The sequence below is a fragment of the Eimeria acervulina genome, genomic scaffold (assembly GCF_000499425.1).
Source record: "Eimeria acervulina Houghton genomic scaffold, Eah_scaff175, whole genome shotgun sequence".
Taxonomy (NCBI): Eukaryota; Apicomplexa; class Conoidasida; order Eucoccidiorida; family Eimeriidae; genus Eimeria; species Eimeria acervulina.
This window is the reverse complement of record NW_013548961.1, coordinates 1-27022: the sequence shown is the minus strand read 5'-3', so window position 1 is coordinate 27022 and position 27022 is coordinate 1. Positions and strand designations below refer to the sequence as shown.

The window sequence follows — 27022 nt, the reverse complement described above, 5'->3', positions numbered from 1 at the left end:
TCCTCTTCGCCGACAGGTGCAACACTGCGCTCCTTACAGGAACTTGAAAACTAGAGTACACGTGATTTCCGTTTGGACAATTGAACGCGACTGCCGAACTGTAGTGCACCGGCACTACAATGGTGCTCAAATCGGTCCCCTAAAGGCCTATCGAGCAGAAGGAGTAAAAATAATAGAAATGAATCAAGTAATATTAGATGGAAAAAGAAGCCTTGAGGCTAAGGCTAGTCGGCAAGGACACCAGGCACGGGGCTGGCTGTAAGGTTGGTACTGCCGCCCAGGCGCCGACGTGCCTGGGGCTCAGCGGAGAGTTTTATTATTCTTCGTTTTCCTTCTAAGATTATGAGATGCGAATGCGTTTTTAAAGGTTCTGCCCGCTATGTTGGTTAATCAGTCGAAGATTTGCTGAGTGTACCTATATATACACATATATATACATATATACACTCCATAAATAGATACACAGATAGTGCCCACCTAAGTAGGTGGGTATAGGGTAACACGAGGGAGTGACCCAACTATTCATTAATACCTTCTAGAAGCTCTATGATTTTCCCAAAAAATACCATTGCTGGCGGGATCCGAAAGTTCGCTAGAGCCCTCTGACGCCAATACATGAATCAGCTTGATATCAACCTTAGCAAGACCACCGCAAACCACCCACAGGCAAAGGTTTTAAAAAAACGCTCCAACCGCACGCTCTTGCACTGTTTGTGCCTTCATATCCAGAAAATTTGTTGAAATGGCTTGATCTCCACCCTTGTGGGGAATGAATATATAATACAATATTGCATTGGTTGACCCGTTGCTCTACGGCCTCCCTGGTTTACAACGGAACGCCATTGTCTGAGCGGAAGTTAGACCTGGAAGTTGACACTTAGACCCATAAACCCACAATTGCCAAATGTTTTTAGGCAACTTGTTGCAGCGCTGGAATGGACGAAGGAAGCGCAACAACACCAGGCAGGGAGCTTAGACAAACGACGTTCAGCAGTCCTTTTGGACCAAAGCGATATGGCTTTAGTGGATTGGCTCAAAAGCGTAAGAGGGCAAGCAACCGAACTTAATGCTTTGGTCTACATTGTAGGCATACACCCCAACGTTCCGATACAATCGGACCAATAATCAGGAAGTCAACAAAAGTTCCCTGAGCTTGCCCCACAAAACGGCTTATACAGAGGTCGGGGCTCTTCACGCAAAATGGCATACATGGTTGAGTCTGAAACTTAAGCACATTGATACCCAAACATATTTTGAAGTGCTTTGCTCAGGGTCTTTGTTGTCAGGTGCAAACACCCGAAATTCAAGCATAAACAAAAGGGCTGCAGCTGCCGGGAGGCAGTCGACTCAGCTCAGCCATCGCGGCTCCTCATAAGATAACCAACTAGCAAATTGCTTAAGACTTTTAGAGCCCGTTCTCCTCACAGCATGCATAGGCCAGAAATAACCCCCGCTTCTTGGCATTTTCCGCAAATCAGACTACGCTGTGATGCTTTGTGCAGTGCAATACGCCCCCCTCCTCACCAACGACATTCGAGAAATAATCCTTTTTAAAAAATTGTGGGGAGTTTTGGAGGAGAGACCACCAAAAAAGCGAGCGAGGAGAGGCGACGCAGAGTGCAACGAGAGGCCGCGATCCTTTGCGCGGATAGCGAAAAGTTACGGGAATATTTCCTGCAAAGCAGCTGACCTCCTCTCTTCTCCAGACGATCTGGAGACAACGACTTACAGGCATTTGACGAAGGGAGAGGAGACGGCTTGAGATGAGTTGCACCGCACTTTGTTGCAACTAACTTTTCAAGGCACCTTTTCACGAGTGCACAGCCAACGCTGATTTTTTGTCTACACAAACACTGCAGACAATTGTTGTGCTTCTGCTTGCGTGCAGGCTGCGCACTAAGGTTAAGAAAATATTCATGTTCGTGCATATTGGTACAGAGCGCGTTACAGTGAGGACACCATAGCGAATAAATCAGAGCAGCCCGTTAGTTGCAAAGACAGAACAAAAGGTGCAACAATGCAGAGGTTTCAGTCAGAGTCTGTGATAGAAGAAGAAGAAGAAAAAGAAATTACGAGCATAAACTGCAAACTAGCCGATCAAACATATTACGGAGTAGTAGTAAGAGTGGTGGCGCTAGCAGGGGGTCCCTGCTGTTTGCTGCTACGATCGCACCCCACACACAAGGGTGATTCTCACTGCATTTCTTTTGTTAAGCCTTAAATATGTTTATATAACCAATAAAATACTTGAACAAGAGAAGAAAATGCAAGATGCAATGCTCGGGCGCATGCGCTGGCTGGGGCAGAGAGCGGCCTGGGGAGCCGCTGACGGCAACGCAAGCTGAGCTATTTTTTGTGTTTTTTCACAAACTTCTTTCCTTTCATTTGAGGTATTTGTACTAACTTGTGCTATTAGTCTTTCTCAAACTCCTATAGATGCCTCTTTCTTTTTCCCAGCAGTCCCCCCTTCAGCTGCATTACGACGACTGAAGAGCCCTAGGGGAGCTGCTGCTCTCCGCTAGCTGCGTATACACCTCAGCTTGAAGTGTACAGGGCGACTGTTAAGCAGAGCCTGAATAACCGTGCAAAGTCATCGAAGAACGGCGCAGCAGACAAAGCCATTTCCCTTTGTTTTGCAGCGAGCAGCAGCTGCAATAAGAGCCTCTCCATAGGAATAATAAAGAGGCAGGAAACTCTTGTCTCTTCAACAGAACTATCAACCTGCGCGCTCTCTTGCTGCTTCAGGCTACGCATTGGGGCCCCTGCAGGGCATGGAGCCGCCCCAAGCTTCGGGGGCTGCGGCCTCCGCCTCGTCCCCAGCTGCTGCAGCAGAAGGCGCATCAGAAGCAGCAGCAGCAGCACCAGCTGGTGCTTCTGGCCACCAAGATGACCCGTCAGCAGCAGCAGCAGCAGCAGGTGCAGCAGCATCAGGAACAGGGGTGAATCGCTCTGAGGCGGCAGCAGATATACCACAAAAAGACATGAAAGAAGACCGCTTCCTTCAGGCAACACTGCGAGTGCGAGCAAATGGTGGATTTCTCCCCAATTGTCTTTTTCTTCCAAATGCAGCAGAAGAATGCACCAGAGAAGGACAGACACCCAGGTGTACAGACACCCTACGACCAACAGCACAAAGTAGCAGCACACAAACACACGCACATATACATATATATATATATATATATATATATATATACGCATACACATACAAAACAAACAGGCAAACAAACAATACGTAAATACGAACAAATAAACGTAGACGGAAAGGACATTAACAAGAAGAAACAAACGAGCAATCGCAGTATACACTTCTAATTGCTGCTGCCGGGGAAAGGGGGCTTTTCTTCTTCACTCATAAGGCGCTGTGTGCCCCAAACTAGCCAGCCTAGTGCTAGGGTTTAGGGTTTAGGGTTTAGGCTTTATTATGCTCAGGCTACGCCTGGAGATGGTGCAGGAGATACTTATTGAGCAGACGCAAATCTTGTGGAAGACAAAAACACAAAATCTCTTCAGAGCAAACGCGGAGGCATACCGCAGGCTTACAGACGACACATACACCAAGTACACGGGCTGCTGCTGCTGTTGCTGCTGTTGCTGCTGGTGTTGCTGCATCTGGTGGCTTGCTGCTCCTGTTGCTGCTGCTGCTGCTGGCTTGCTGCTCTCCTTGCTGCTGGTGCTGGTGGGTTGCTGCTGTTGTTGTTGGTGCTGCTGCTGGCGGCAATGGCTTGGTGCTGCTGCTGGGGGCGTGCTGCGGTGCTGCTGCTACCTGGCTTGCTGCTGCTGCTGGTGGTGGCATGCTGCGCGTGTGCTTCTGCTTGGCTTGCTGCTGCTGCTGTTGGTGCTGCTTTTGCTGCTGCTGCTTCTGCTAGTGATTTTGTTTTTTTTTTCGTTCAAAGTGGTTGGTGTTGCTGCTGCTGTTTTGCTGCTGCTGCGGGTAACTTGCTGCTGCTGCGCTGCAGGTACTTGCCTGCAGAAGGCCGTGCTGCAGCAGTAGCAGCAGTGCAGGAGCAGCTGGTGAATAACTGCGTTTTGCTGCTGAGCTGTCTGGAGCTTTTCGAATTGGCAGACCCGCCTCCAACTCAAGAAGTAAGAAAACCCCTTGCTGCTGCTGCAGGTGCTGCTGCTGCAGGTGCTGCCGCTGCACCAGTTGCTATGTTGTCATGCATGCTGGTGAGCAGGCGGCGGTGCTTATGTGTCTATATGCATTTGTGTGTATGTTTGTGCATGCGCGCTTGCCTTACGTGCGTATATATATATATATATATATATAATTATATGTGGATGTGTCTCATTACAATAGTTTGTGTATTTCAATATGCGTGTGCGCATGCGTATATGTACAGGTATCGAACACCATATATATATATATATATATATATATATTATACGCATGCGTATTTGTGTTTGTATTAATATTCTTGTGTCAGTGCGCTCGTGTTTGCTTGTACGAGATTTACGTTTACCTGCCAGCATAATAACCTACGTCTATGTGTATATATAAATCTAAATATGCATGTATGTATATATATATATATATAATAGATATATATATATATATATATATATATATATGTATGCTCGTACACGAATGTATGTCTGCCTCTGTATGCGCGCTTCTCCTCATGCCTGTAGATGCATTTGTGTATGTATTTATGCTTGTGTATGTGTATGCACATATATATACATATATGTACACAATATATGCATATATGTTATATTATATATACATTTATATTATATATTATATATATTATATATATTGCGTGTGTGTGTTGTTGCTGTTGCTGCTTATTTCAGGTGTCTAGACAGTTTACTGAGTTCTTAGAGGGAGGGGCGGCTACGGCTTTCATTACGCAGCTTCTTACGGCCCTGCGCGAGTCTCCAGGCGGAGAGGAGACAGCTGCTGCTGCATTTAGAGCTGCAATTGAGGCATTCTTTGCTGCACTTACAGGGCGAGGAGTACAAATGAACACATACAAAAAGAGAGGAGACAAAGAGACAGAGACAGACAAACAGAGACAAAGGAGAAAGAGATATGTAGACTGAGATGGAGACAGAGACAGAAGAGGCATACACACACACGCACAGAGGCAGAGAGACACTTGCTTGCTGCTGCTTGCTGCTGCTTGCTGCTGCTCGTCCCCAGGTGGGAGACTACAAAGCCCCAGCTGTCGGCGCTATCCGGTTCTTGTCTTCTTTCAAGCCCATCGGTAAGTTGCTGCTGCTGCTGCTGCCGCTGCTTCTACTGTTGCGGCTGCTGTATGCTGCAGCTATTGCTGCTGCTGGGGCTGCGGCTGCCGCTCTTCTTCCTGCAGGCTGTTTGGGCTTCTTCACTGCCCACGGGTCGCTACGACCTCTTGCTGCTGCTGATGTTTCTGCTGCTGTTGTTGCTGCTGCTGTTATTGCTGTTGCTGCTGCTGCTGTGTACGGTCGACTCCTTCTCGTGTGCATTCCCTCAGTTGCTGCCATGTAGGGTTTTGCTGCTATCCTCCTGTATCCTTGGCGGTGCTGCTGCAGCAGGTGCTGCACATTTTGCTGTTGCTGCTTCTGCTGCTGCTGCGGCTGTGACTAGCATACAGTGGCCTTATCTTATATATTGACGATTATATAAATAAATAAATAATTAAACAAATATATATCTATATGTATATTGTGTTGCGTTGGGTTGTATTAGAGGGTTTATTTGCTGCATATCTTTGTCTTTTGTCTCTGTCTTCAGCTTCTTTTATTGCTGCTGCCCCGTGTTTTATGCCTTCCTTCTCGCCGCTGCTGCCCGGGTCGCAGCCCGGCTTTTACCTCCAGGAGAATTCGCTCTTAGGTCGACTCCTCTCCTTCTCTCCTTTAGAGGGGCCTGTTCTACCCGTACGGCTGAGGGTTTAGGGTTTAGGGTTTAGGGTTTAAGGGTTGGTGGTGGGGGTTGGGGTTTGGTGTAGCAGGAGCTCTGTGCGGCGTAGGCGATCCGCGCTTGAGACTCGTATTCCAAATACGGCCAAACTCTAACGTTAGGTTTAGGGTTTAGGGTTTAGGGTTTAGGGTTTAGGGTTTAGGGTTTGTGGTTTGCATGCAGAAGGGCCAGCAAAGCAGTGTGCAGCGCGCGTTTGCGAGTGGCTCTGCCCTCGCACCGACATACTTACAAAGCACCATCCAGGGGATGCGGCACGATATACAGAATATTATGGACATCGACAACCAGGCAAGCCATCCTGCTGCTGCTACTGTTGCTGCTGCTGCTGCTGCTGCTGCTGCTTGTGCTGCTGCTGCTTTTGCTAGTGCTGCTGCAAGTGCTGCTGCTGCTAGTGCTGCTGCTGCTTTTGCTAGTGCTGCTGCTGCTAGTACTGCTGCTGCTGCTAGTGCTGCTGGTTCTGCTAGTGCTGCTGCTGTTGCTGCTAGTGCTGCTGCTTCTGCTGCTGTGGCTGTGTTGCTGCAGATCCTCAAGAACATTTGCCGGGCAGGGAAGGTGGAGAGACACCGCGTGGTACAGTGGTTTGCTGCTGTTTTGTCTTCTAACGAAGCGAGAGCAAAGGCGGCTCACGTGCACATGATGCTGCAGCAGCAGACGCCTGAGTCTGCTGACCCCCTTCATTCCTTCCTTATCAGTACGCCTGCTGCTATTGTTGCAGCTGTTGCTGCTGCTGCTGTTGATGTTGATGATGCATGTTTGGTTGCTTGTGTTGCTGCTCCTTGTATATGTATGCACTCACCCAAGGTGCGGAGGTTATCGCATATCTCTGCTTCGTGTTCTAGCCGCCGCCGCTGCTGCTGCTGCTGCGTCTGCTGCTGCTGCTGCTGCAGAAGCGCAGGGTCAGAACTCTTTTGGCTTTTGCATAAATGTCTTTCACGCCCTTTTGCTTCTCGTCGAGCCGATTAAATACGAGAAGATGTACGTGTGCAACTATGCCTTGAATTAGTGACTATACAAGAATATGCAGCAGTCTGCTGCTGCTGAATATTCCGTTGCTGTTGCTGCTGCTGCTGCTGCTGCTGTTGCAGTTGTTGCTGCTAGCCCTGTTGGCAATGGGGTTGCTGCTGCGGTGTTTTTTTGATATGGGCATTGCGTTTTCGGATTCTTGTGTATGGCGTGTCTGTCTGCTGCTTCTGCTGCTGCTGCTGCTGCTGCTGCAGCTGCGAAGTGTCTCCCTTCTACGCCACATGCGGCTCTGCCAGCGATACGGTGCGGCAGGCGGTTGCCGGGCCGCTGCGCCGGGAGGCGCTTCTGGGGGAGGGAGAAGCAGCAGCAGCAGCAAAACAATTCTACAAGACAATTGCTGCTGATGATGCAAATGCCAAGTTCACCTCGGAGATATTCTGGCTAACGATCCGAGCCGTTCGACTCTGCTTCAAGTCCGACGACATTCTGCTGCTGCTGCTGCTGCTGTTCCTGCTGCTGCTGTTCCTGCTGCTGCTGTTCCTGCTGCTGCTGTTCCAGCTGCTGCTGTCCCTGCTGCTGCTACACCTACTATTATTGCTGCTGCTACTACACCTGCTGCTGCTGCTCCGCTGTACTCTTGGCCCTGACGTTACACTGCACGGCGATAGGCCCGAAACTGTGCACGCGTGCTGCTGTGCTTCGGACATAATGCAGCAGCAACAACAGCAGGAGCAGAAGCAGTAGCAGTTGCAGCAGCAGCAGCGGCATTTGCATTTTCACTTACAGCAGCAGCAGCAACAACAACAGCAGCAGCAGAAGCAGTTTTCGTGCAGCAGCAGCAGCAGCAGCAGCAGCAGGGTGTAGTATTTGTGCGTTCTGTTTGGTTGCAGTCCCTGTGCAAGTGAATGCATGCGGTGGATGGAGTACTTCCAAAGACGACACGAAGAGGGAATGCAGCAAAATTCGGCAGAGTCGAAGCAAATTGTTGCGGAGGTGTTGGGGTGGCGCGTGGTAAGGGTTTTCTGCTGCTGCTGCTGCTGCCTGTCTCTGTGCTGCTTCGATGTCTCCGCCACCCTCTGTATATTTACACAAGACAGCAGACTTATATCATTGGTCTATAAGTCTGTGCAACAATAGCACCAGCAGCAGCAGTAGCAGGAGCAGCAGCAGAAGCAGCAGCAGAAGCAGCAACGATATGTCTGCTCTTTATGTATCTTTTGGATGGGAGAGACGACTAGAAAAACTATGGGGCCCCGCTACTGAAGTGTCTCCTTCTCGGCTTCTCTTCTTCATATATGGGCATGCTGCTGCTGCTGCTGCTGCTGCTGTTGCTGCTGCTGCTGCTGCTGCAGATCCTGCTGCACCCTCGGCTGTGCAGCTTATACTGGCACTTCGCTCATCTCTTCTGCTCGTGGCTGCTGGGGTGTATGTACATCTACACCTCTGACGGTAAAGAAGACCCCAAAGCTGTCTCCTTTCTGTCTAACCAGAAGTGGCGGTATGCTGCTCTGTTGACTCAGGTAGGAGACAGCTTACAACGGAGACAGAGACAGAAATATATATATATATATATACATTATATATATATATAAATGCATATATAATAGACAGAGCAGACAGAGATAGGAAGCTGATGCTGCAATTGCTGCTGTTGCTGCTGCATTTGCATGCGGCTTGCATGCGTTTTGTGGTGTATGCGCAGCTTCCACCGGGCGGAGCGGAAAAGCCCGCAACACCGCCTCCTCAGTTTGCATGTAAGGAGACAGAAGGAGACAGAAGAAGACAAAAGGAGACAGATAGAAACAGAAAGAGGCAGCAGGAGAGAGGAGACACAAGAGTAGCTGCTGCTGTTGCTGCAGTTTAACCTTTGAGGGGGGGGGAAGTAGAGTTTCGATATAACAGCGGCATGGAGACAGAGATGCAGAGATAGAGACAGAGACAGACAGAGACAGAGACAGAGACAGACGGAGACAGAAACAGAGACAGAGAGGCGAAGGCAGCAACAGCGTTTGCACCTGCCAAAAGGAGACAGGGAGCAGCAGCAAGATAAACAGATTGCGACAGATGCGGATACAGAGAAATACGCATTGAGACCAGCAGAGACACCGTAAAGGCAAACAACAGCCAAGGAGACACTTGCTGCACCTGCCCAGCATGCGGCTGATTTGTTTGTTTGTGTGTGTGTGTGTGTGTGTGTGCGCTCGCGCTCTCCTTGTGCGTCTCTGCTTCCTGCGGCTGTTGCTGCTGTTGCTGCTGCTGCTGCTGGTGTTGCTGCTGCTGTTGTCTGTCTTCAGTGCTGCCTAGCGGGATTGTAGAAGAGATATTTTTGTCTCTGCGTCATATGGCGGAGCTGCAGGCGGTGTATCTCAGCCTGCGCGGCGCACAGAGCGGCGAATTGTCTCCTTGCAGCAGCATGGATGCAGAACTAATTGCTGCTGCATGCATAGCGGTTATGGGCTCACCCACTTACTTCCGGAGTGTACATACACGCTGTGACGGGTCAGCTGTCTCCCAGATCGAGGGTTTAGGGTTTAGGGTTTAGAGTTGCTGCAAGAGCGAAGTGACCCCAGTGGAATCTGCTTCTGCTGCTGCTTGTGTTGCTTTCGGCACTGCTGCTGCTGCTGCTGCTGCTGCTGCTTCTGGTCGTTTTGGTAGGTGGATTTGCGGCTGTTTTTGTTGCTGCAGCAGCTGCTGCATTTGCTGCTTCTAGTAGTTTAGGTGTATGTACACCTCAGGGCATGCCGCACGCTGCATCGTTTATTTCTATTGGATTCCTTCCGCTCTCGTTTGGAGTCTTTGTCTGTCTCCCGTCGCTTTTTGCTGCCAGCTTTGGTGGAAGTGTTTATAGACTCAGAGAGAGGTAAAGAAAATAGGAATTGTCTTTTTATGTATTTAGTTGTCTCCGCATTCATGCATGCATTAGTGGCTGCGGTGGTGCAGCAGCAAAAACTGTCTACATACAGCAGCAGCAGCAGCAGCAGCAGCAGCAGAGGCTGTATGCCTTCAGCAGAAATACAGCAACAGCAGCTGCAAAAGCAGGATCAGGATCAGCAGCAGCAACAGCAGCAGAATCAGGATCAGCAGCAGCAGCAACAGCAGCAAGAGGTGTATTGTTTGTTTGTGTTTGTTTGCTTGTTTGTTTGTTTGTGTCTCCTTAGGCTCCTACTACGACCGCATTAACTTTCGTATACCAATTGTAGATATGCTGAGTCGTCTCCTCGCTAACCCCGACTACAGAGCCAATATGAAGACCCTGGCGGAGACACATCCAGAGGTGCTGCTGCTGTCTCCTCTTCTGCTGTCGTTGTTGCTGTCTCCTCTGTTCTCTCCTGTTGCTGTCTGTTGCTGTCTGTTATCTCCTGGTGCTGTCTCCTCTAGAGGGTACATGCATGTGGGGTGCATGTGTATGGGGTGTATGCATGTTTGGGGTGTATGTGTGTGGGGTGTATGCATGTTTGGATGCAGAAGTTTTTGCATTTGGTGCATTTGCTGCTAAACGACGTCGCAGCGCTCGTTGACCAGGCAATGGAGGCCCTTGTGGAGATAAGGAAGAGACAGCTTGAAGGTGTATTTTTTGTCTCTCTTCTGTCTCTATTTTGTCTTCTTCTGTCTCCTTTCTGTCTCTTTGCTGTCTCTTTACTGTGCCTTCACCTTCTCTGTCTTTCGGCTCTTAGCTGTCTCTTTATGGTCTCTGACTCATGCCTCGCCTATGCCTCTTTTGTTTCTCCTTGCTGTCTCTCTGCTGTCTCTTTACTCTGTCTTTAATGTCTCCTTATTATCTCTTCTTCTTATTCGCTGTCTTGTCTCCTCGGTCCCTCACGGTCCCTTTAACTTTGTTTGTCTTTCTCTGCATGCATGCATGCATGCATGCATGCACATAGCGAGGTGTACGTACACCGCAGAACCCCCCGCAGCTTTCTGTTGCTTTGCACAGGCCGAGACAATGATCAGGCCCCTCTTCCTGGTCAAGCTGCTCCTCGCGGTGCTGCTGGTGCTGCTGCTGGTGCTGCTGCTGGTACTGGGGCCTCCAGTGGTAGCGCTAATGCGAGGGGCCCCCAGGGGGCCCCGTCTTCGATGGAGGAGGAGGATTCAGATGGAGACGAAGGTGCGGTGTATGTACAGCAGTTAATGCTGCATATATTGTGTCTCTTTTCGTTTGTCTCTTCCCTTGTAAATTTGATTATTTGTGTTTGTTTTTAAGTTGACTTTGTTTGTTTTTCTTAATTTTATGTGCATATTACTTTTATTGTGTTTTTTGCTTTTTATTATTCTCTTCTTTTTCTTTATTTTTATGCTATCGCTCTGTCTTCCAGTTGCTTCTTCTTTACCGTTATAGCGGGTGTTTGTGTTTATTTTCAGATGTTTTTGTTTGTTTTGTATATTTTTTGTGCGCGTTAGATATATTGTTATGCGTATAATATTGTTCCTTATAAATAAATGAATATTATTATCTGTTTATTGCTTGTTTATTGTATATCATGCAGTCGCTGGGTCTTTAGAAGGGAGATCGCCTTTAGAACGGGAGCCCTGGGGGAGATTGCAGGGGACAGCGAGAGATTTATGTTCACTGGGCCAAAGTGCATGCAGCCTCTTTAGACAGCTGTCTAGACACTGTGGGGCTGTCATTAGCAGCAGCAGCAGCGTCTTACCTCAGGCTGTCACAACGCTTGATTGCTGCCTCGACCATCTAGTAGGGCCTCGCTGTCTCCAGCTTAAGGTATCCTCCTCGCATTCAAACTGAGTGCTGGCTAGCTAGCTAGCTAGCTAGCTACCTAGCTAGCTAGCTAGCTAGCCAACGAACTAGGTAGCTATCAGACAGCGAAGGAGAGAGGGACAGAAACTGAAAGACAGAAACAGAGACAGAGATATAAAAAAGACAGAGACGGAGAGACAAAGACATAGCCAGAGACAGAGAGATTGAGAAAGAGATATAGAAAAAGAGACAGAGAGGCAAATGCTGCAGAGACAGAGAGAGAGACACACAGAGACAGGGAGACAGACATAAATACAAAGAGACAGAGACATATGAAGAGAGAAAAAGAGAGAGACAGAGAGAGCAGCAGAGACAGCGACAAACACACGCATGCGTTATAAACTAAAGGCAAACGCAGCGGCACGTAGGCAGAGTGCAGGACCCCGACCTTAAACCCTAAACCCTAAACCCTAAACCCTAGCCTCTCTATCTAGAGTGATGCTTGCAGGTGAATTCGATGGAGACGTACAGCTTCAGACCCAAAGATTGGCTCTCTACTGTCCTGGAGGCCTTCGTTTACCTCTGTGCGCACACCACGCCTCACTTGAAGGGTTTAGGGTTTAGGGTTTAGGGTTTCGGGTTTGTTGGTGAGGGTCTGGGGTTGAGAAATCAGATAAAGAATTTAGGTGGTGTTTGTTGCTTGGCAGCTCTCTTCTAGGGGATTAGGGTTTAGGGACTAGGGTTTAGGGTTTAGGGTTTGGGGTTGAGGATATGTAGTTGTCGCGGTTTAGGGTTTGCAGCACAGGGTTTAGGGTTTGGGTCGCACTTCATTTAAATGCTGCTCCAGCTGCGCCTCCCTTCTTCTGCACGTATTTATCATGTTTTGCTTGTCGTTGCTGCTGTGCTGCTGCTGCTGCTGCTGTGCTGCTGCTGCTGCTGCTGCTTCAGTGCAAGCCGACAAGACAAATGGGGAGGTCATTATCACGGAAATATTGAGGGATGGGAGATACTACAAGCACGCGAACATAGCCAAAGCAGTACGCCTGACAGTTGCAGCAGCAGCAGCAGCAGCAGCAGTTGAAGCGATACCAGCAGCAGCAGCAGCAGCGATAGCAGCAGCAGCAGTGGCAGCAGTGGCACGATTAGCTGCAAACATAAGAGCAGCAAATGGAAGTGTACATGACTGCCCTTGCTGCACCATTTCGGCCGGGACCAAGCAATAGTCCTGCTGCCGCTGCTACTGCTGCTGCTTTGCTGCAGTGCCGCATAGCACGTCGCGAGGGTTTGATGCCTTCGGCGCTTCTTGAAGAATTTCATTCACTGGTCAAACGACTGGCGGAGATGGAACAGGCAGAAAAAGAAATCGATCTTGACGACGTCCCGGTACCTGTTGCTGCTGCTGCTGCCGCTGCTGCGGCTGCTGCCGCTGCTGCTGCTGCTGCTGCTGCCGCTGCTGGTGGTGGCTTTGGTGCTGCCTTTGCTGCTGTTGCTGCTGTTGCCTTTGCCGCTGCTGCTCGATTTACTGGCTTTGCTGTTGTTTCATTTGTTTTCTGGGTTTGCCTTACTTGCTGCTGCTGCTGCTGCTGCTGTTGCTGCTGCTGCTATTGCTGCATGCAGCCTGAGTTTTTAGATCCCATAATGGCGGATTTGATGTGTGACCCGGTGATGCTGCCTTCGAGCCGCGTCATCGTCGACAGAAGAAACATCGAACGCCACCTCATGTCGGAGCCTTCAGACCCCTTCAACAGGTACCATTACTAATGCTGCTGCTGCTGCTGCTGGTGCTGCTGTTGCTGCTGCTGCTGTGCCTGCTGCTGTTGCTGTTGCCTGCTGCTGCTGTAGGCTGCCGATACTGCGGGAGGAGGGGGGGGGACTGCTGCTGCAGGGTGCTGCTATTATAGCTGCTGCTGCAGACGATTTCTGCAGGCTGTTGTTGCTGCATATTGCTGCTGCGCGCTGCTGCTGGTGCCCGCTGCGCCTTGAGGCCCTTCGCTGCCTTATGCTGTTTTTTTGTTTTAAACTTTTTTTCGTTATTTTCTGTTTATTCTGCTCTGATGTTTTATATATTTTAATTATCTTTTGTTGTTTTCTTGTGTTTTATTCTAATATATGTTTACTTCTGTTATTGTCTCCGTTTTATTGTTTGTTTATTTGTTTATGTTTAATTCTTTATTTCGTTTGTTTATGTCTAATTCTACGTCTCTGTTTTGCTGTTTGTATACACAGGGCACCCCTTACCCGCGAAGAACTTATACCGCAGCCGGAGTTAAAGAAAGCTATAGAAGAATTTACAGAGGCAAAGCGAAAAGCAGCGGCCGCTAACAGGCCCTCAAAAACCTAGATAGCTAGCTACCTAGCTAGCTAACTGTCTAGCTAGCCAGCTAGCTACCCACCTAGCTAGCTTGTACAGGACAGCTAGCCAACCGCACAATTCGCCTCACACCCAGCTAGCTACGAACTTGTTACTAGCAACAGCAACAGTACAAGCAAGCTACTAGCTAGCTAATAATAGCTAGCTGCTAGCTAGCTGCTAGCCAGCTATTAGTCAGCTAGCCAACAGGGAGGGGGGAACGCAATGTAGCGGCTGCATGCTACGACTTGTGGGTTGGCACCTCGATGTCGGCTCGTCGCCTGCATGCATTCGCACCAGGTCTTCCCCAGGTGTACGTACACCTAACCGCTTCTATCCGTTTAACTCCCGGCGCTGCTGAGCTGCTGCAGCGTCTCTTTGATCTCGCCTAGGTTGAGAAGCAGCTACACAGCAGCAGCAACGGCAGCAGCAGCAACAACAGCAGCAGCAGCAGCAGCAACAGCAGCAGCAGCAGCAGCAACAGCAGCGGCAGCCTGCTGGCTGGTGCAGGAGGGAATTTAGGAATTGCAGTGCAGCAGCAGCGGCAGAGCAGCAGCAAGAGCTGCAGCAACTTTTACCTAGTGGCTCCTAGTGTGGGGCGGTACAGCGTGCTGCATGAGCATCTAACTGGTGGACTCACCAGCTAGCTAGCCACATGGCTAGCCAGCTAGCTAGCCACATGGTTAGCCAGCTAGCTAGCTACCTAGCCAGGTAGCTAGCTGTGGAAGGCCCCCGGCCTTTGTGGTGGTACAGCTAACTAGCTAGCTAAGGCTGGGTGCTCATACTCACCATTTTTGGGCCCTTAACCTATGGCTAGCCACACAGCTAGCTGGCTAACTATGCAGCAGCTAGCTAAATAGCAATGTACGCAGCACTAGCCAGCTATCTAGCTAACTAGCTAGCTGGCCACTGGACCGTTCCTTCCGTGAACCGTCTGTAGCCCAAGGGTTTTGCGTAACTAAAACGAGTTCTTTCAGGTGTACATGCAACTGTGAAGCTGCACATACACCGCAGAGAAGCGAAGCCGAGGCACGGGGAACTTCCGGCATTCGGCTGAACTTGAAGCTGCTGCAGTTAATAAGTTAATTAATTTGGATAAACAGTTAATTAAATTAATTAAGATTATTAATTAATTAATTGAAGCAATTAATTTAGCTAATTAATCAATTGTAATCAGGCTGAAGACGGTATTGTTGTATATACATCTGGGAAGAAGCTTTTGTTGAATAGAATATCGCTTTAAATAATGAGACAGATTTTATTTAATAAATAGAAATAGGCAACGAATTTCTTTCACCGATTATACTTCTTTTTAATTGTACAGAAGACAAAAAACTGTTAATCAGGGCTTTGTTCTTTCTACTACGTTTGGGGAGAAGGCGTTATATGCGTATATATACATATGTATACAAATATATATATATATATATATACGTAGATAAAATCTATATATATGTATATATATACATATCTTCATTTATTTTTTATTTAATATAGCCAGAAATGACAAGAAGAATTTCTCTAAGTGGATATTGTTTTATAATATGCTATATATATATATATATATATATATATATATGTTTAAGCCTATATATATATATATGTTGCGTTCAGTATAAACAGCAAGAAAAGGTTTTACTGTATGAAGCTGTTGTTACATGTAAAAATACGAAAAAGATTTTTAAAGAGGATTGTGTTTTAAATAGAAATACAAAGAAGGCGTAATTTTAGTAAGAAGTTGTTTTTATAGAGAAATTGGATACACAACATATATATATATATACTTTTAATATACACAACTACATTATATATATATGTATATATTTATTTATTCATGATGAGAGCAGAAGAAATGCAAAAAAAGACAACGAGGAACCAACACACAAAGACTCAAAAACGAAGAGACAGATAAAAACAAAAAAGGATATATGGGAGCAGAAAGAGACAGAGACAAAGAGCGAAAGAAGAAGAAGGAGACAGAGAGACAGAGAGACAGAGAGAGATAGATAGATAGATAGATAGATAGAGAGATAGAGAGAGAGAGAGAGAGACAGGCAAAAGAAACAAACACAGTAAGAGAGACGAAGAAGAAACAAGAGAGAGACAGCAGCTTAAGAAGAGACGGAGACAGTAGGAGGAGACAGAAGAATGATAATGAAGTAGCAGTAGCAAATACATCTACAACAATAATAAAAGACACAGAGAGACAAAGAGACTGAAAGATAATAAACTTAAACAGCAAAACGGAGAGCGTGAAGCCACACAAAAGAAGCGAATGAGTTTGTCTCTAAATAAAAGAGACAGAAGACGGGGAGGTACAGATACAAGAAAGCTTGTTCTGCTTCATTTGCTGCTGCAGCCTCTCTCTATTTGCTTCTAGTGTACGACCTGCATGCAGCGCCACCTGAGCTCTGTTTATCTCAACACCATAAACAACAATTTCTTTTCCTTTCTTTTTATAAGATTCGAAGAGGTCCTCTAAGCCCCGTTGTAAATTGTTGTTCTGCGGTGCTGCTGCTGCTGCTGCTGTTGTTGTTGCAGTTGCTGTTGCTGTTGCTGCAGGTGCTGCTGCTGATTCTGCTGCTGGAGGCGTAGGTGTTGTTGCTGTTGGTGCTGCTGCTGCTGCTACCTGCAGCAAGACGACGGAGCGCTGGGGAGCGTTGCTGGAGTCAGTAAGTGCATGCGGGAGGTGCTTGTCATTGAGAGAGTAAGGAATAAGAGAATGAAGATAATAGAACTTCGTATTTGTTGTTTTATCTAAATATGCAGCAAAAGGAGAAGCTTGGCTAACCCGCCAAGTTAAAGAGACAAAATAAACAAATATACCCAACAGCAAAGCACTTCCTAAATCATAAAGAGGCCCTAAAATAGCAGTAACAAGAATAACTGCAGCTTCTGTCTTTGTTGTTTTTTGCTGCATGCATCGAAGTCTTCTTGTAATAGAGAAAGGACATAAAGAAGCACATACACCCAGCAAGGCCCCCCAATCAATAGCCCGTACTGAGGTGTATAATACAGCACCTCTAAGAGCTCCTAAAGGTATAGGCTCAAGTATAGAGTGGGCGACGCAGGTAAAGAGACAGAGAAAAGCAGCAGCAAGTAGAGGGCCTTCTCTTCCTTCAGAGCCCATACGTCGTGCTAATAGAGATGTCATTAGACCTGTAGCACCTGGTAAACCCCCTAATAAAGAAGAGACAATATTTGCTGCTCCTAGAGCAGCAAGTTGTGTGTCTCTTCTAAACTCCCAGCGGCTCTGCTGCTGCAGACGCTCTACTGTTATTAGAGTAGATATAGAAGAGACAAGCGCGAGAGTAAAGGCAGCATCAGAAACAGTATATAGTCCTTTAAGAGACAGCAACTGTGGGGACGGGCTGCGTAATAAAGGAGAAGATATCAGACAAAGAGGCCCCAGACCTCCCCCTAGAGACAGCGAGCTTACGTCTCCTAAGGTAGCTGTCTGTACACCCAACAGCAGCCGGAGACAAACAAACTCTACAAATACACTTATAGCTAAGGCAACAGCAGAAGCGGGCAGCCGCTTTGCTACAGAAGAAGGCACTAATAAAGGCCAGAAATGCATCACGAGAGCCACTTGAGCACCAAGTAGCAAACTCCCACCCCACACCCACCCCGATCCCGATCCCGATCCCGATCCCGATCCCAGTTCGCGATAGAACGCCTGGATCTGGGATCGCAGATTGATGACTGCAACAGCAGCAACATAGCCAACCCGTGATGCAGCAGGAACGAGTGCTGCTAGTCTCCCCACACCTAGGAGTGCGCAGCAGCTCTGAACGATCCCAGAGACGATCCCAGCGGGAACGATCAACTCCCGCACCGCAGCTTTCCAGTCATCATCCCCCGAACAACCACTCCCCACACTCCACCCACTTGCTGCAGACACTAATACCGTAGCGAGGGCCTCTGTGGGGAGACTCAGGCTACCTGGGGCCCCCCCAAATAAACCTGTAATGAAGCATAAGACCCAGCAGCTGTGCAGCACGCACGACACAGGCAGTCCAGATATAAATGAACAGCTTAAAGCAGTAGGAACAGCAGCAAAAGGAAGGAAGAAAGCAGCAAATATATGCAAAAACAAACTCCATAGCCAACTTCGGTTGCAGCCTACAGGACTGCAGCACCAACCCCAGCTGTACACAGAGCGAAAATACTGCTTCATTGATATCAAACAACTCTGCATGCATAAACGTAAACCACATAATGCTCCCCGCTCCTGCTGCTGCTGCTTCTTCTGCTTCTGCTGCTGCTTCTGCTGCTGCTGCTGCTGCTGCTCATGCTCCCGCAGCTCCTCTACACTGGAAAAGACAAAACGAGGCAGCAGAAATTCTCCCCACGTATTCATTGAGGCCTCAGGCAACTTCTCAGCGCTGTTGCTGCTGCTGCTGCTGCAGGTGTTGCATGTGCAGCAGCAGCAGCTGCAGCGCCTGCAACAGCTGCGTGCATCTCGTGTCGCTGTTGCAGAGGCAGAAGAAGCAACAGAAGACACAGAATCGTTTGAAGATAATTCAAGAGACAGCTTTCTTCTTCTTCTGTTCTGCTGCTGCTGGCCGAAGCAGCTGGAGTTGGCGATCCCAAGCCGCTGAGAAGGGCAGACAGCAGAGCAGGGGGAGTTGTGGGGAGAAGATTGTCTGCACCGAGCTTTCTGTTGCTGCTGCTGCTGCTGCTGCTGAGGCAGCTGCTTCATGGATCTGCTCGCGCTTTGGGGGGCAGCAGCAACAGGAGGAGGAGGAGCAGCAACCATTGGGATGCAGTGCGCGCCGCTGCTGCAGACGCTTTGACGTGGAGACGAAGACAGCCTCCTCCGGTGCCGCTGTGCAGCACCCAACGGCCTGATGATAGGCGCATCCTGCTGCAGCTCCGGTGCTGCAGCAGCAGCTGCAGCAGAAGGGGGAGCAGCAGCAGCAGCAGCAGAAACGGGAGCAGCAGCACCAGCACAAACAGCAGCAGCAGCAGGATGCGCACTTGGAGGCAATATGGGCTGGTGGCTGAATTGAAAGTAAGAAGAAGCTGCAGAAGAATAAGAAGTGAGCGGGATAAGGGCAGCCAACGAAGAGGGGGGAGAAGGAGCAGAGGAAAGAGAAAAAGGAGAAGAAGGAGAGGACGGCGAAGAAAAAGAAGAAGATGAAGAAGATGAAGAAGAAGAAGATGAAGAAGATGACGAAGATGAAGAAGATGAAGAAGATGAAGAGAAGGAGGCGGGAGGGAGATGAAGGCTCATTGATCGCTTGCAGAAACAGCCTCTAAAGAAAAAGTAAAAAAAAGAAGGAAAAAAGGCGCAATTTAATTCAATTAATTGTATTAATTGAATTAAGCAATTCTTTTAAATGGAATTCTGCGAATATTCACCTCAAATACTCAAATATATTAGGGGGGAAGACGCTGTAACCGGTGGTCTGTCTGCTGGCGGCATTGGGGCCTGCAGAAGGCGAAGAAAAGCACAAAAATAACCATTAAAAGCAAATACTTTAGTATTTAATTGATTAATTTTAGGCAAATAAACTCAAAAAAGGTAAGAAGGGATCATTTACACACCAAACACGCAGAGGCGACCAGCACCACCACCGCACCGTAGAGCTGGTTGTACACCAGGGGTATCCCAGTCAGTTGTTGTTTGTTTTCAGTGCTCGTTTAAAGGTAAATAACGACGGAATAAATTTATTTATTTATTAAAATGTTTTTATTTAGTTAATTTAAAAAAATAACTCAAAAAGAAGAATACTCACTGCGTTTCTGGGTCTGTCGGGAAGGGCGATTTTTGCAAGGAACCCCCGCCTAATTAAATAAAACGGAACTCCAGTTTCTGCATATTTTAAATGAAATACAAAAAAATATTTTATTTTATATATTTTATTATAATATTACAACAAATTTCAAACATTTGCGCCTAATAACCGGCCCACTACTGCTCGCCGCTGAGGGCTGCCATTCGCTGTTAATATCATTACGCTATCTTATTATTATTATACATTCATTAATATAATAATAATAATGATAATATTATTATTATTATTATATTTATTACTCTTATTTCTATACATTTATTAATATTACTATTACTATTATTATTATACTTTTATTATTATTACTATATTTTTATGCTCCCTGATATGCATTTTCTATGATTAGTATTACTGAAGGTTTCAGGTTATTAATATCGTTTCTAATATCGTTACCTTCTTTGTAGTATTTTACCCCTCTTCCTTTCATTAAAATTATTATTATTACTACTATGACTATTATTACTATTAATATTATTAGTATTTTTGTTATTCTTATTATCCATTATCATTATAAATATAATTATTACTATTATATCTTTATATCATTCTTCTTGATAAGAATTTACTATGAATATTAATATTACACGTTCGGTAGTATTATTATAATTCGCACCGTTATACACTCCCTCTATTATTAATAGCGATATTATTACACATTATTACATGCATTATTATTCTTGCTATACGTATATTATTATTATTGTTATTATTATTATTATTATACATTTATTACTATTACTATACATACGTATATTATTATTCTTGTAATACACGGTAACCCATTTGTTACTATAATATACATCAATAAATTATAAAATAATAAATATAATTATAATAACAATAATATTATAGTAGCACTTTTCTTATTAATATCAATTACTATTGTATTATCATTTATTTTTCTTTGTTTGCTTGTTTAAGTGTATTGCGTTCGTAAAAGAATAAACAAATAAACAAGTTGAAAATAAATACATTAAATAATAAAGAACAACAACAACAATAAACTATCAATAAAATATATTTAATATTGATATAAACAAACACAGAAACAAGCCAGGCCAAAGCGCTGCGGTGTACAGACAACTCACCGCTACTGCAAAAGACAGACAGCAATAAAAAACTTTCTATTAAATTCAAATAAAATATATTCAAATACATTATATAATATATATATATATATATATATATATATATATTTGTACGTATTGCGTACAATATATATACATATATATATATTTATTATTATTAATAAAAATATCTACTCTACAGATCACATCTATTACTTTCTATTATTAATAGTAAGAAACAACACGTAAATATATAATATACCTTTCTAATAACTAACTAATTAACTAACTACATATATATACATATAAAAATATATATATATATATATATATATACACAAGCATGTACGCCTGCATGCGCTGTAAACATCAAAAATATTTTAATGTCCCCCCAACAAACATTTAAAGAAAAATACGCCCTACCCTTCGGTCCATTAACCGTTGTTGGTGCGGTTGCTGCCGCTGCTGCTGCTCTTCGTGCTGCTGCAGCAGCTGCTGCTGTTGCTGTGTATCAGTGCTGCTGCTACAAGCCCTGGCCTGAGGGGCGACCAGGTGAAGTGTGCGCATATTCGCAGCAGCAAGAGCAGCAGCAGCAAGAGCAACAGCAGCAGCATCCGGATCTATAACAACAGCAGCAGCTGACGCCTTTGCAGCAGCAGCAGCAGCTGCTGCTGCTGCTTCCCGAAGAGGAGCGGCGTCGCTGAGTTTTTTGCTGCTTCTGCACATATATATATATATATATATCTGCCTATAAATCTGTGTAGACTGCTGCTTCTTTATCCGTTCTTGCTGCTGCTTTAGCTGCTGCTTCTTGCAGCATCAGCTAAAGCAGCAGCAGCAGTAGTAGTAGTAGTATTAGTCATAAGATGATGATAAGGATGCAGCCTTGGTGCGAGTTTCAGCGTCATTACAAGTATTTAAGAGCCCCGAAGTCTATTCGCCGCGTTGCATATATAACCCAAAAGAAGCGCCACCACACTGTCATCAACGCGCAGCCAACCATCGCAGCACTCACTGCTTTTAAACCGAATAATTTTCGTTCATCGCAACTCGGCTCTGTCGCCCAGGTTAAGAAATTCACCACGTCCTTTGACTGAACACATACACAAACACATATATATATATATATATATATTTATTTATAGTTAGTTATTTATATTTATTTATTTACTTATTGATATTTATTTTATTTGTTTATTTATTTAACATTTCAGTGATATTCGTTGTGGCTTTAGTCTAAATGTAGAAAGAAAACACACACAAAATAATACATCTAGATATATATATATATATAAACATATATATATATATGTATAATATATATATAAACATATATATATATGTATAATATATATAATACATATATACATATATATATTATATATATGTACTATAATATACAGAAAGACAAAAGAATGCACCTAGAAACTACAGAAGACATTCACTATGTCCACATTCTAAGACGAAAAAAATAATAGATGAAGAACTTTTATAAGGATTTGTTTATATATATATACATATATATGTATGCATATACATGTATATATATATATATACAGAGAGAGAGAGATTACAGAGAAAAGCAAACAAAATAATACATCAACATAAACAACATAAACACACGTCTATAGACCTGCATACACATAACAAACAATGTATATGCATATATAATATATATAATATACATAACATACATAATATATATATATATAAATGAATGTAAAAAAAAGAAGTATCGAAATAAAAGTATATAAATAAAGATAAAATAGAGTAAATAAAAAGATTAAGAGATATTACACTTATTATAGACTGAAACATATAAGCACAAAGCTACATCAAAGAAGACAGAAAAGAAGCTGCATAAAGGTGACTAAATAAAGAGAAAATAAAAAGAGTGAATATAGATAAAGAATAGAGCTGCTAACCATCTGAGAGACATTACAAGGTGTTTTATCTTCATATTCAATAAGCTCATCTTGAAGAGGAGGAGCCATCGCAATTGCATTGCCCGGAAACCACACATTATAATACAGACCCGGCCTCAACTCTACACCTAAAGGCGGCTGATGATATCCGTTTAGTAGCGCCATAATATAATCGGGTCCGTGAACCCTTGCGCCTGTTATTAAAGATAGATCGGGAGGATAAGCACCGTTATTCGCAAACCTTGCAGCTGCAACACATATATATCATCATCATACTATTCATTATATATCTTAACTTTACTTATTATTATACTTTTATTTTGTCAAGCAATAATTACATATAAACCATCAGAAAATACTCCTGTAATTATACTACTAGCACCGTTTATATCAGCAGCAACAGCAGCAATCTCAATAACATTATGAAGCGTTATATATATATATATATATATATATAATAACAGCAATAATTGCAGCAACAAACACAATAATAGCAGCAGCTGTAATAGCTACAGAAGCATCATCAATAGCAGCAACAAAAGCAGCACCACTACCACCAGCAACAACAACAGCATCAGCAGCAGCATCAGCAACAGCAGCATTAGCAGCAACAGCATCAGCAACAGCATCAGCAGCAACAGCATCAGGAACAGCAGCAACAACAGCATCAGCAGCAACAGCATCAGCAACAGCATCAGCAGCAACAGCAGCAGCAACAGCAACAACAGCATCAGCAGCAACAACAGCAGCATGAGCAGGAGCAACAGCAGGATCAGGATGAGCGTGAATATTACTTTCTTCATTTGGATAGGGCTTAGGAAGTGCATCTGCGAGTACACCCGGCCGCGTATACATTTCTCCTGTTTCATTCGGACCGTCTTCAACATCAATTTCTGCTGCTATTTGCTTCATTCGCAACTCAGGCAGCACTTCACCGACCAAATGCCGAAAGTGAAGCTGCTCCATTGAATGACAGGCAGCGCAAACCTGTAAACATATAAACATATAAATATATTAATCTAAATATATTAATCTAATTATAAATACATTAATGCAATTATAAATCTATTAATGCAATTATAAATATATTAATCTAAATTGTTAGGCTGCTCCATTGAATGACAGGCTATATAAAATATTATAATATAAAATATTATAATATAAAATATTATAATATAAAATATTATAATATAACATAATAATATAATACAATATAAAACATTATAACATAATATATAATATAATATATTATTATATATTATAAAACACCTTTCTGTAGACTTCATAGCCTCTTCGAACAGACGGAATATCGTGCGAATGAAATATAGACTTAAACCAGAAGGGATAATGCGGAGGCCTCGGGGGTTCTTTCTCTAAACACCAGCAGACAGGGCGTCGCTGAAAGAAGCAATCGTTTATTAAAGAGAAGCCGAGAGCAGCAGCAATATAACAGCCTAAACTGTAAAAAAAACAAAAGAAAAAACGTAAAAATATATTATCATACATTATCATTCATTAAAGAGATACACCTATATAATATGCATATTATAATATATATATATATATATGTATTATATTATAATATATATGTATATATATATGTAATACTACATATATAAACTGAAGAAGAAAAAGAAAAAATAAATAAATAAATAAATAAAAGCCTCAAAGACAGCAATACACAAGAAATTGAGTTGGTCGGAGGTGTAAAGCAAACAAAATAATAAACAAAATAATAAACAAAATAATAAACAAAATAATAAAATAATAAACAAACAATAAAAGTATATTTATCTACATAACTTGCAGCCTCCGAAGGACAAACAAATCGAAGAAAAATATTAATAAATTGTACATAAAAATATCTTACATTTTAATCGTCACCAAATAAAACAAAATAAAACAAAATAAACAAAACAAGCATGCAAGCAAATAGATAAATAAATAAATAAATAAATAAATAATGCCTAAGTGTATAGATATCTAACCTCTGATATTTATATTTTTGTCTTTGTTTTTGCTCTTTATCACTATAAGGAGAGAAAGGCGTTAGCAGACGACGCGCAGCAACTTGCGATGAGAAGTAGAAGTTAACCCCTTCTTTGAGAGTACCTCTATACTTTTGACGTTTATAATCAACAGCTTCAAGACATCCTGATGAAGAAGATGAAGAAGAAGGAGATAAATGAGACAAAATCTGTTCATAATATGTCTGCATGCGTTTGTTTAATATCACACACTGCATGTACACCCCACGCTCAAATGTTTTGTTGCACCGGGATATCCAGTAGCTTCGTATCTGCAGCAAATAAACAAATAAATAAATAAATAAATAAACAAATTAATTAATTAATTAATTAATTAATATATATTAATTAGTTTATTAAATTAGTTAAATATTAATTAGTTTATTGTCTATTTAATTAATTTAATTAACTAAATTAATTCATGAAGAAAAAACAAATAAATAAAATAAATTTATTTAAATTATTTAAGTAGGCAAATTAATTAATTAAACAAATAAAGTAAACAGTTCAACAAAATAAATAAATAAATTAAACTAAATAAATTAATTAAATAAACAAATAAACAAACAACAAACATACAAACAGTGCAAATAGAGATTAAACAAAATAAATAAATAAACAACCAAGCGAAGAACAAATAAACAAACAAAGAGAAAAACAAATAAACAAATAAACAAATAAACAAACGAACGAACAAACAAAGATATAAACAAATAAATAAACAACAAATAAACAAATAAACAAATAGAAGGAAATAAGCAAAGAAACGAAAAGACCCCTAAACCTAAAAAGACAAACAGCCGAGTCAACGAAAAAACAAACAAACAACCAAAAATAAAACAAAATAAAATAAAATAAACAAACGACAAACACACAAACAAATAAATAAATAAATGAAAGCAAAAACAAGCACAGGGAGAGCTGCAACAATTAAAGTAGACAGATGCAGAGATATAACAAACAAACAAACTGAGAAAAGGACAGCGACAACAAACAAAACCGTCAAAACCCAAAAAAGACGCTAAAGGCAAGCCAGCAGCAGCAGCAACAGCAGCAGCAGCAGCAGCAACAGCAACAGCAGCAAAGGCTGGTCTCTGCTGCTTGTTGCCGCTGCCCTTCCGTCTCTGTTTGGTCGCCAGCCAACCAAATCGAGTGGCGCAACAAAGCAGCAAAAGAGACAGAAACAGACGAGTTGCTGCTGCTGCTGCTGCTGCTGCTGCTGCTGTTTCTGTAGCTGTAGCTGCTGCTGCTGCTGTGTTGCTGGTGTGAGTGTGTCGATGTTTCTCTATTTCTGCTGCAATGAATGAGTTTAAAGAGATGAATAGAGAAGAATAAGCACCTGAATAGGCAGTTTCATCCATAGTTTGTCTTTATAACCCGGAAAGAGTTTATTTAAAGCCCCGCCTCCCCCCATCGTGATAACAAGGAGAAGGTGAAGGGGCCAGTGGCTTCAAATGAGTCTCTGTTTGTGTATTTTTTTGATTTTTTCTTGCAAAAATTAAACAGATATCGAAATTGCAATTCTAAAAATGCATTTTTCATCATCTTTCGCTAGCAGAAAGCCCCAGTAAGAATCTTCATCAGCTGTTGGCTGCTGCTGGGGCTGTCGCGCTGTTCTCTATCCAATCTACTGTATATACACCGGAGCTGCACATACACCTCAAAATATAATCCAAATTTTCTTTCTTTTTACATTTTTTTACCTTAATTGATGTAAAATTTAACACAAGAAGCACTAAAATACGCAGCAGCGTTGAGGTGTATATACACCCTAAGACCATCCGCAAACACACACCATAGGAAACTGATGGCCTTCCCTATCTCACGCATTATTTTTAATTAAATTTAATTGTTTTAAATTAGTTTTAACTCAATTATTATCTAAAAAAAGCGGAAAGAAATGCTATAATTACTGCTGAGCTCCGCAGCAAGGCGGCCTGTAGTTAACTCCTTGCGGTGTATGTACAGCATCAAACAAGCAAAAGAGAACAGGAAAATAAACAGACACATAAACAAAAATAAACAAAAACTAAAAAGGTGATTCAGAACGCCTAATTAATGTGCTTATTGCTGCTGACGACAGGGGAGACTAACGCGGTGTACGTACACCGCAATTAAACTAAATATTTTATTTACTCTGGCAACAGTTGCTGCATCAATCAAATAAATAATAAATAAAGAAAAATACACAGCATAAAGGCATAGGATTCCTTGCCTCGTCCTATAGTTGTATATATATATATATATATATGTATGCGTGTGTGTGTGTAGGTGTGTGCGTGGGTAGGTGT

At 43.4% G+C, this 27022-nt stretch overlaps 2 protein-coding genes across 2 annotated transcripts; one reads left to right on the top strand and one right to left on the bottom strand.

The window, feature by feature from the left end:
• Positions 1-2771: 2771 nt before the first annotated feature.
• On the top strand, positions 2772-13902 carry EAH_00023110 (ubiquitin conjugation factor, putative; the record flags this gene model as incomplete). Its single annotated transcript, XM_013393208.1, has 21 exons — positions 2772-3103; positions 3433-3561; positions 3960-4170; positions 4798-4959; positions 5147-5210; positions 5720-5862; positions 6428-6596; positions 6793-6880; positions 7123-7341; positions 7759-7879; positions 8221-8388; positions 8571-8622; positions 9163-9229; positions 9425-9519; positions 10027-10142; positions 10334-10433; positions 10803-10973; positions 12510-12598; positions 12822-12944; positions 13179-13309; positions 13788-13902. 21 exons carry the CDS (start codon positions 2772-2774, stop codon positions 13900-13902), a joined length of 2865 nt encoding a protein of 954 aa, XP_013248662.1.
• Positions 13903-17030: 3128 nt separating this feature from the next.
• On the bottom strand, positions 17031-19150 carry EAH_00023100 (sulfate transporter, putative; the record flags this gene model as incomplete). The annotated part of the gene is made up of 4 exons (XM_013393207.1): positions 17031-17079; positions 17541-17877; positions 18127-18227; positions 18567-19150. The coding sequence occupies 4 exons, from the start codon at positions 19148-19150 to the stop codon at positions 17031-17033; spliced, it is 1071 nt and encodes a 356-aa protein (XP_013248661.1).
• Positions 19151-27022: the final 7872 nt, after the last annotated feature.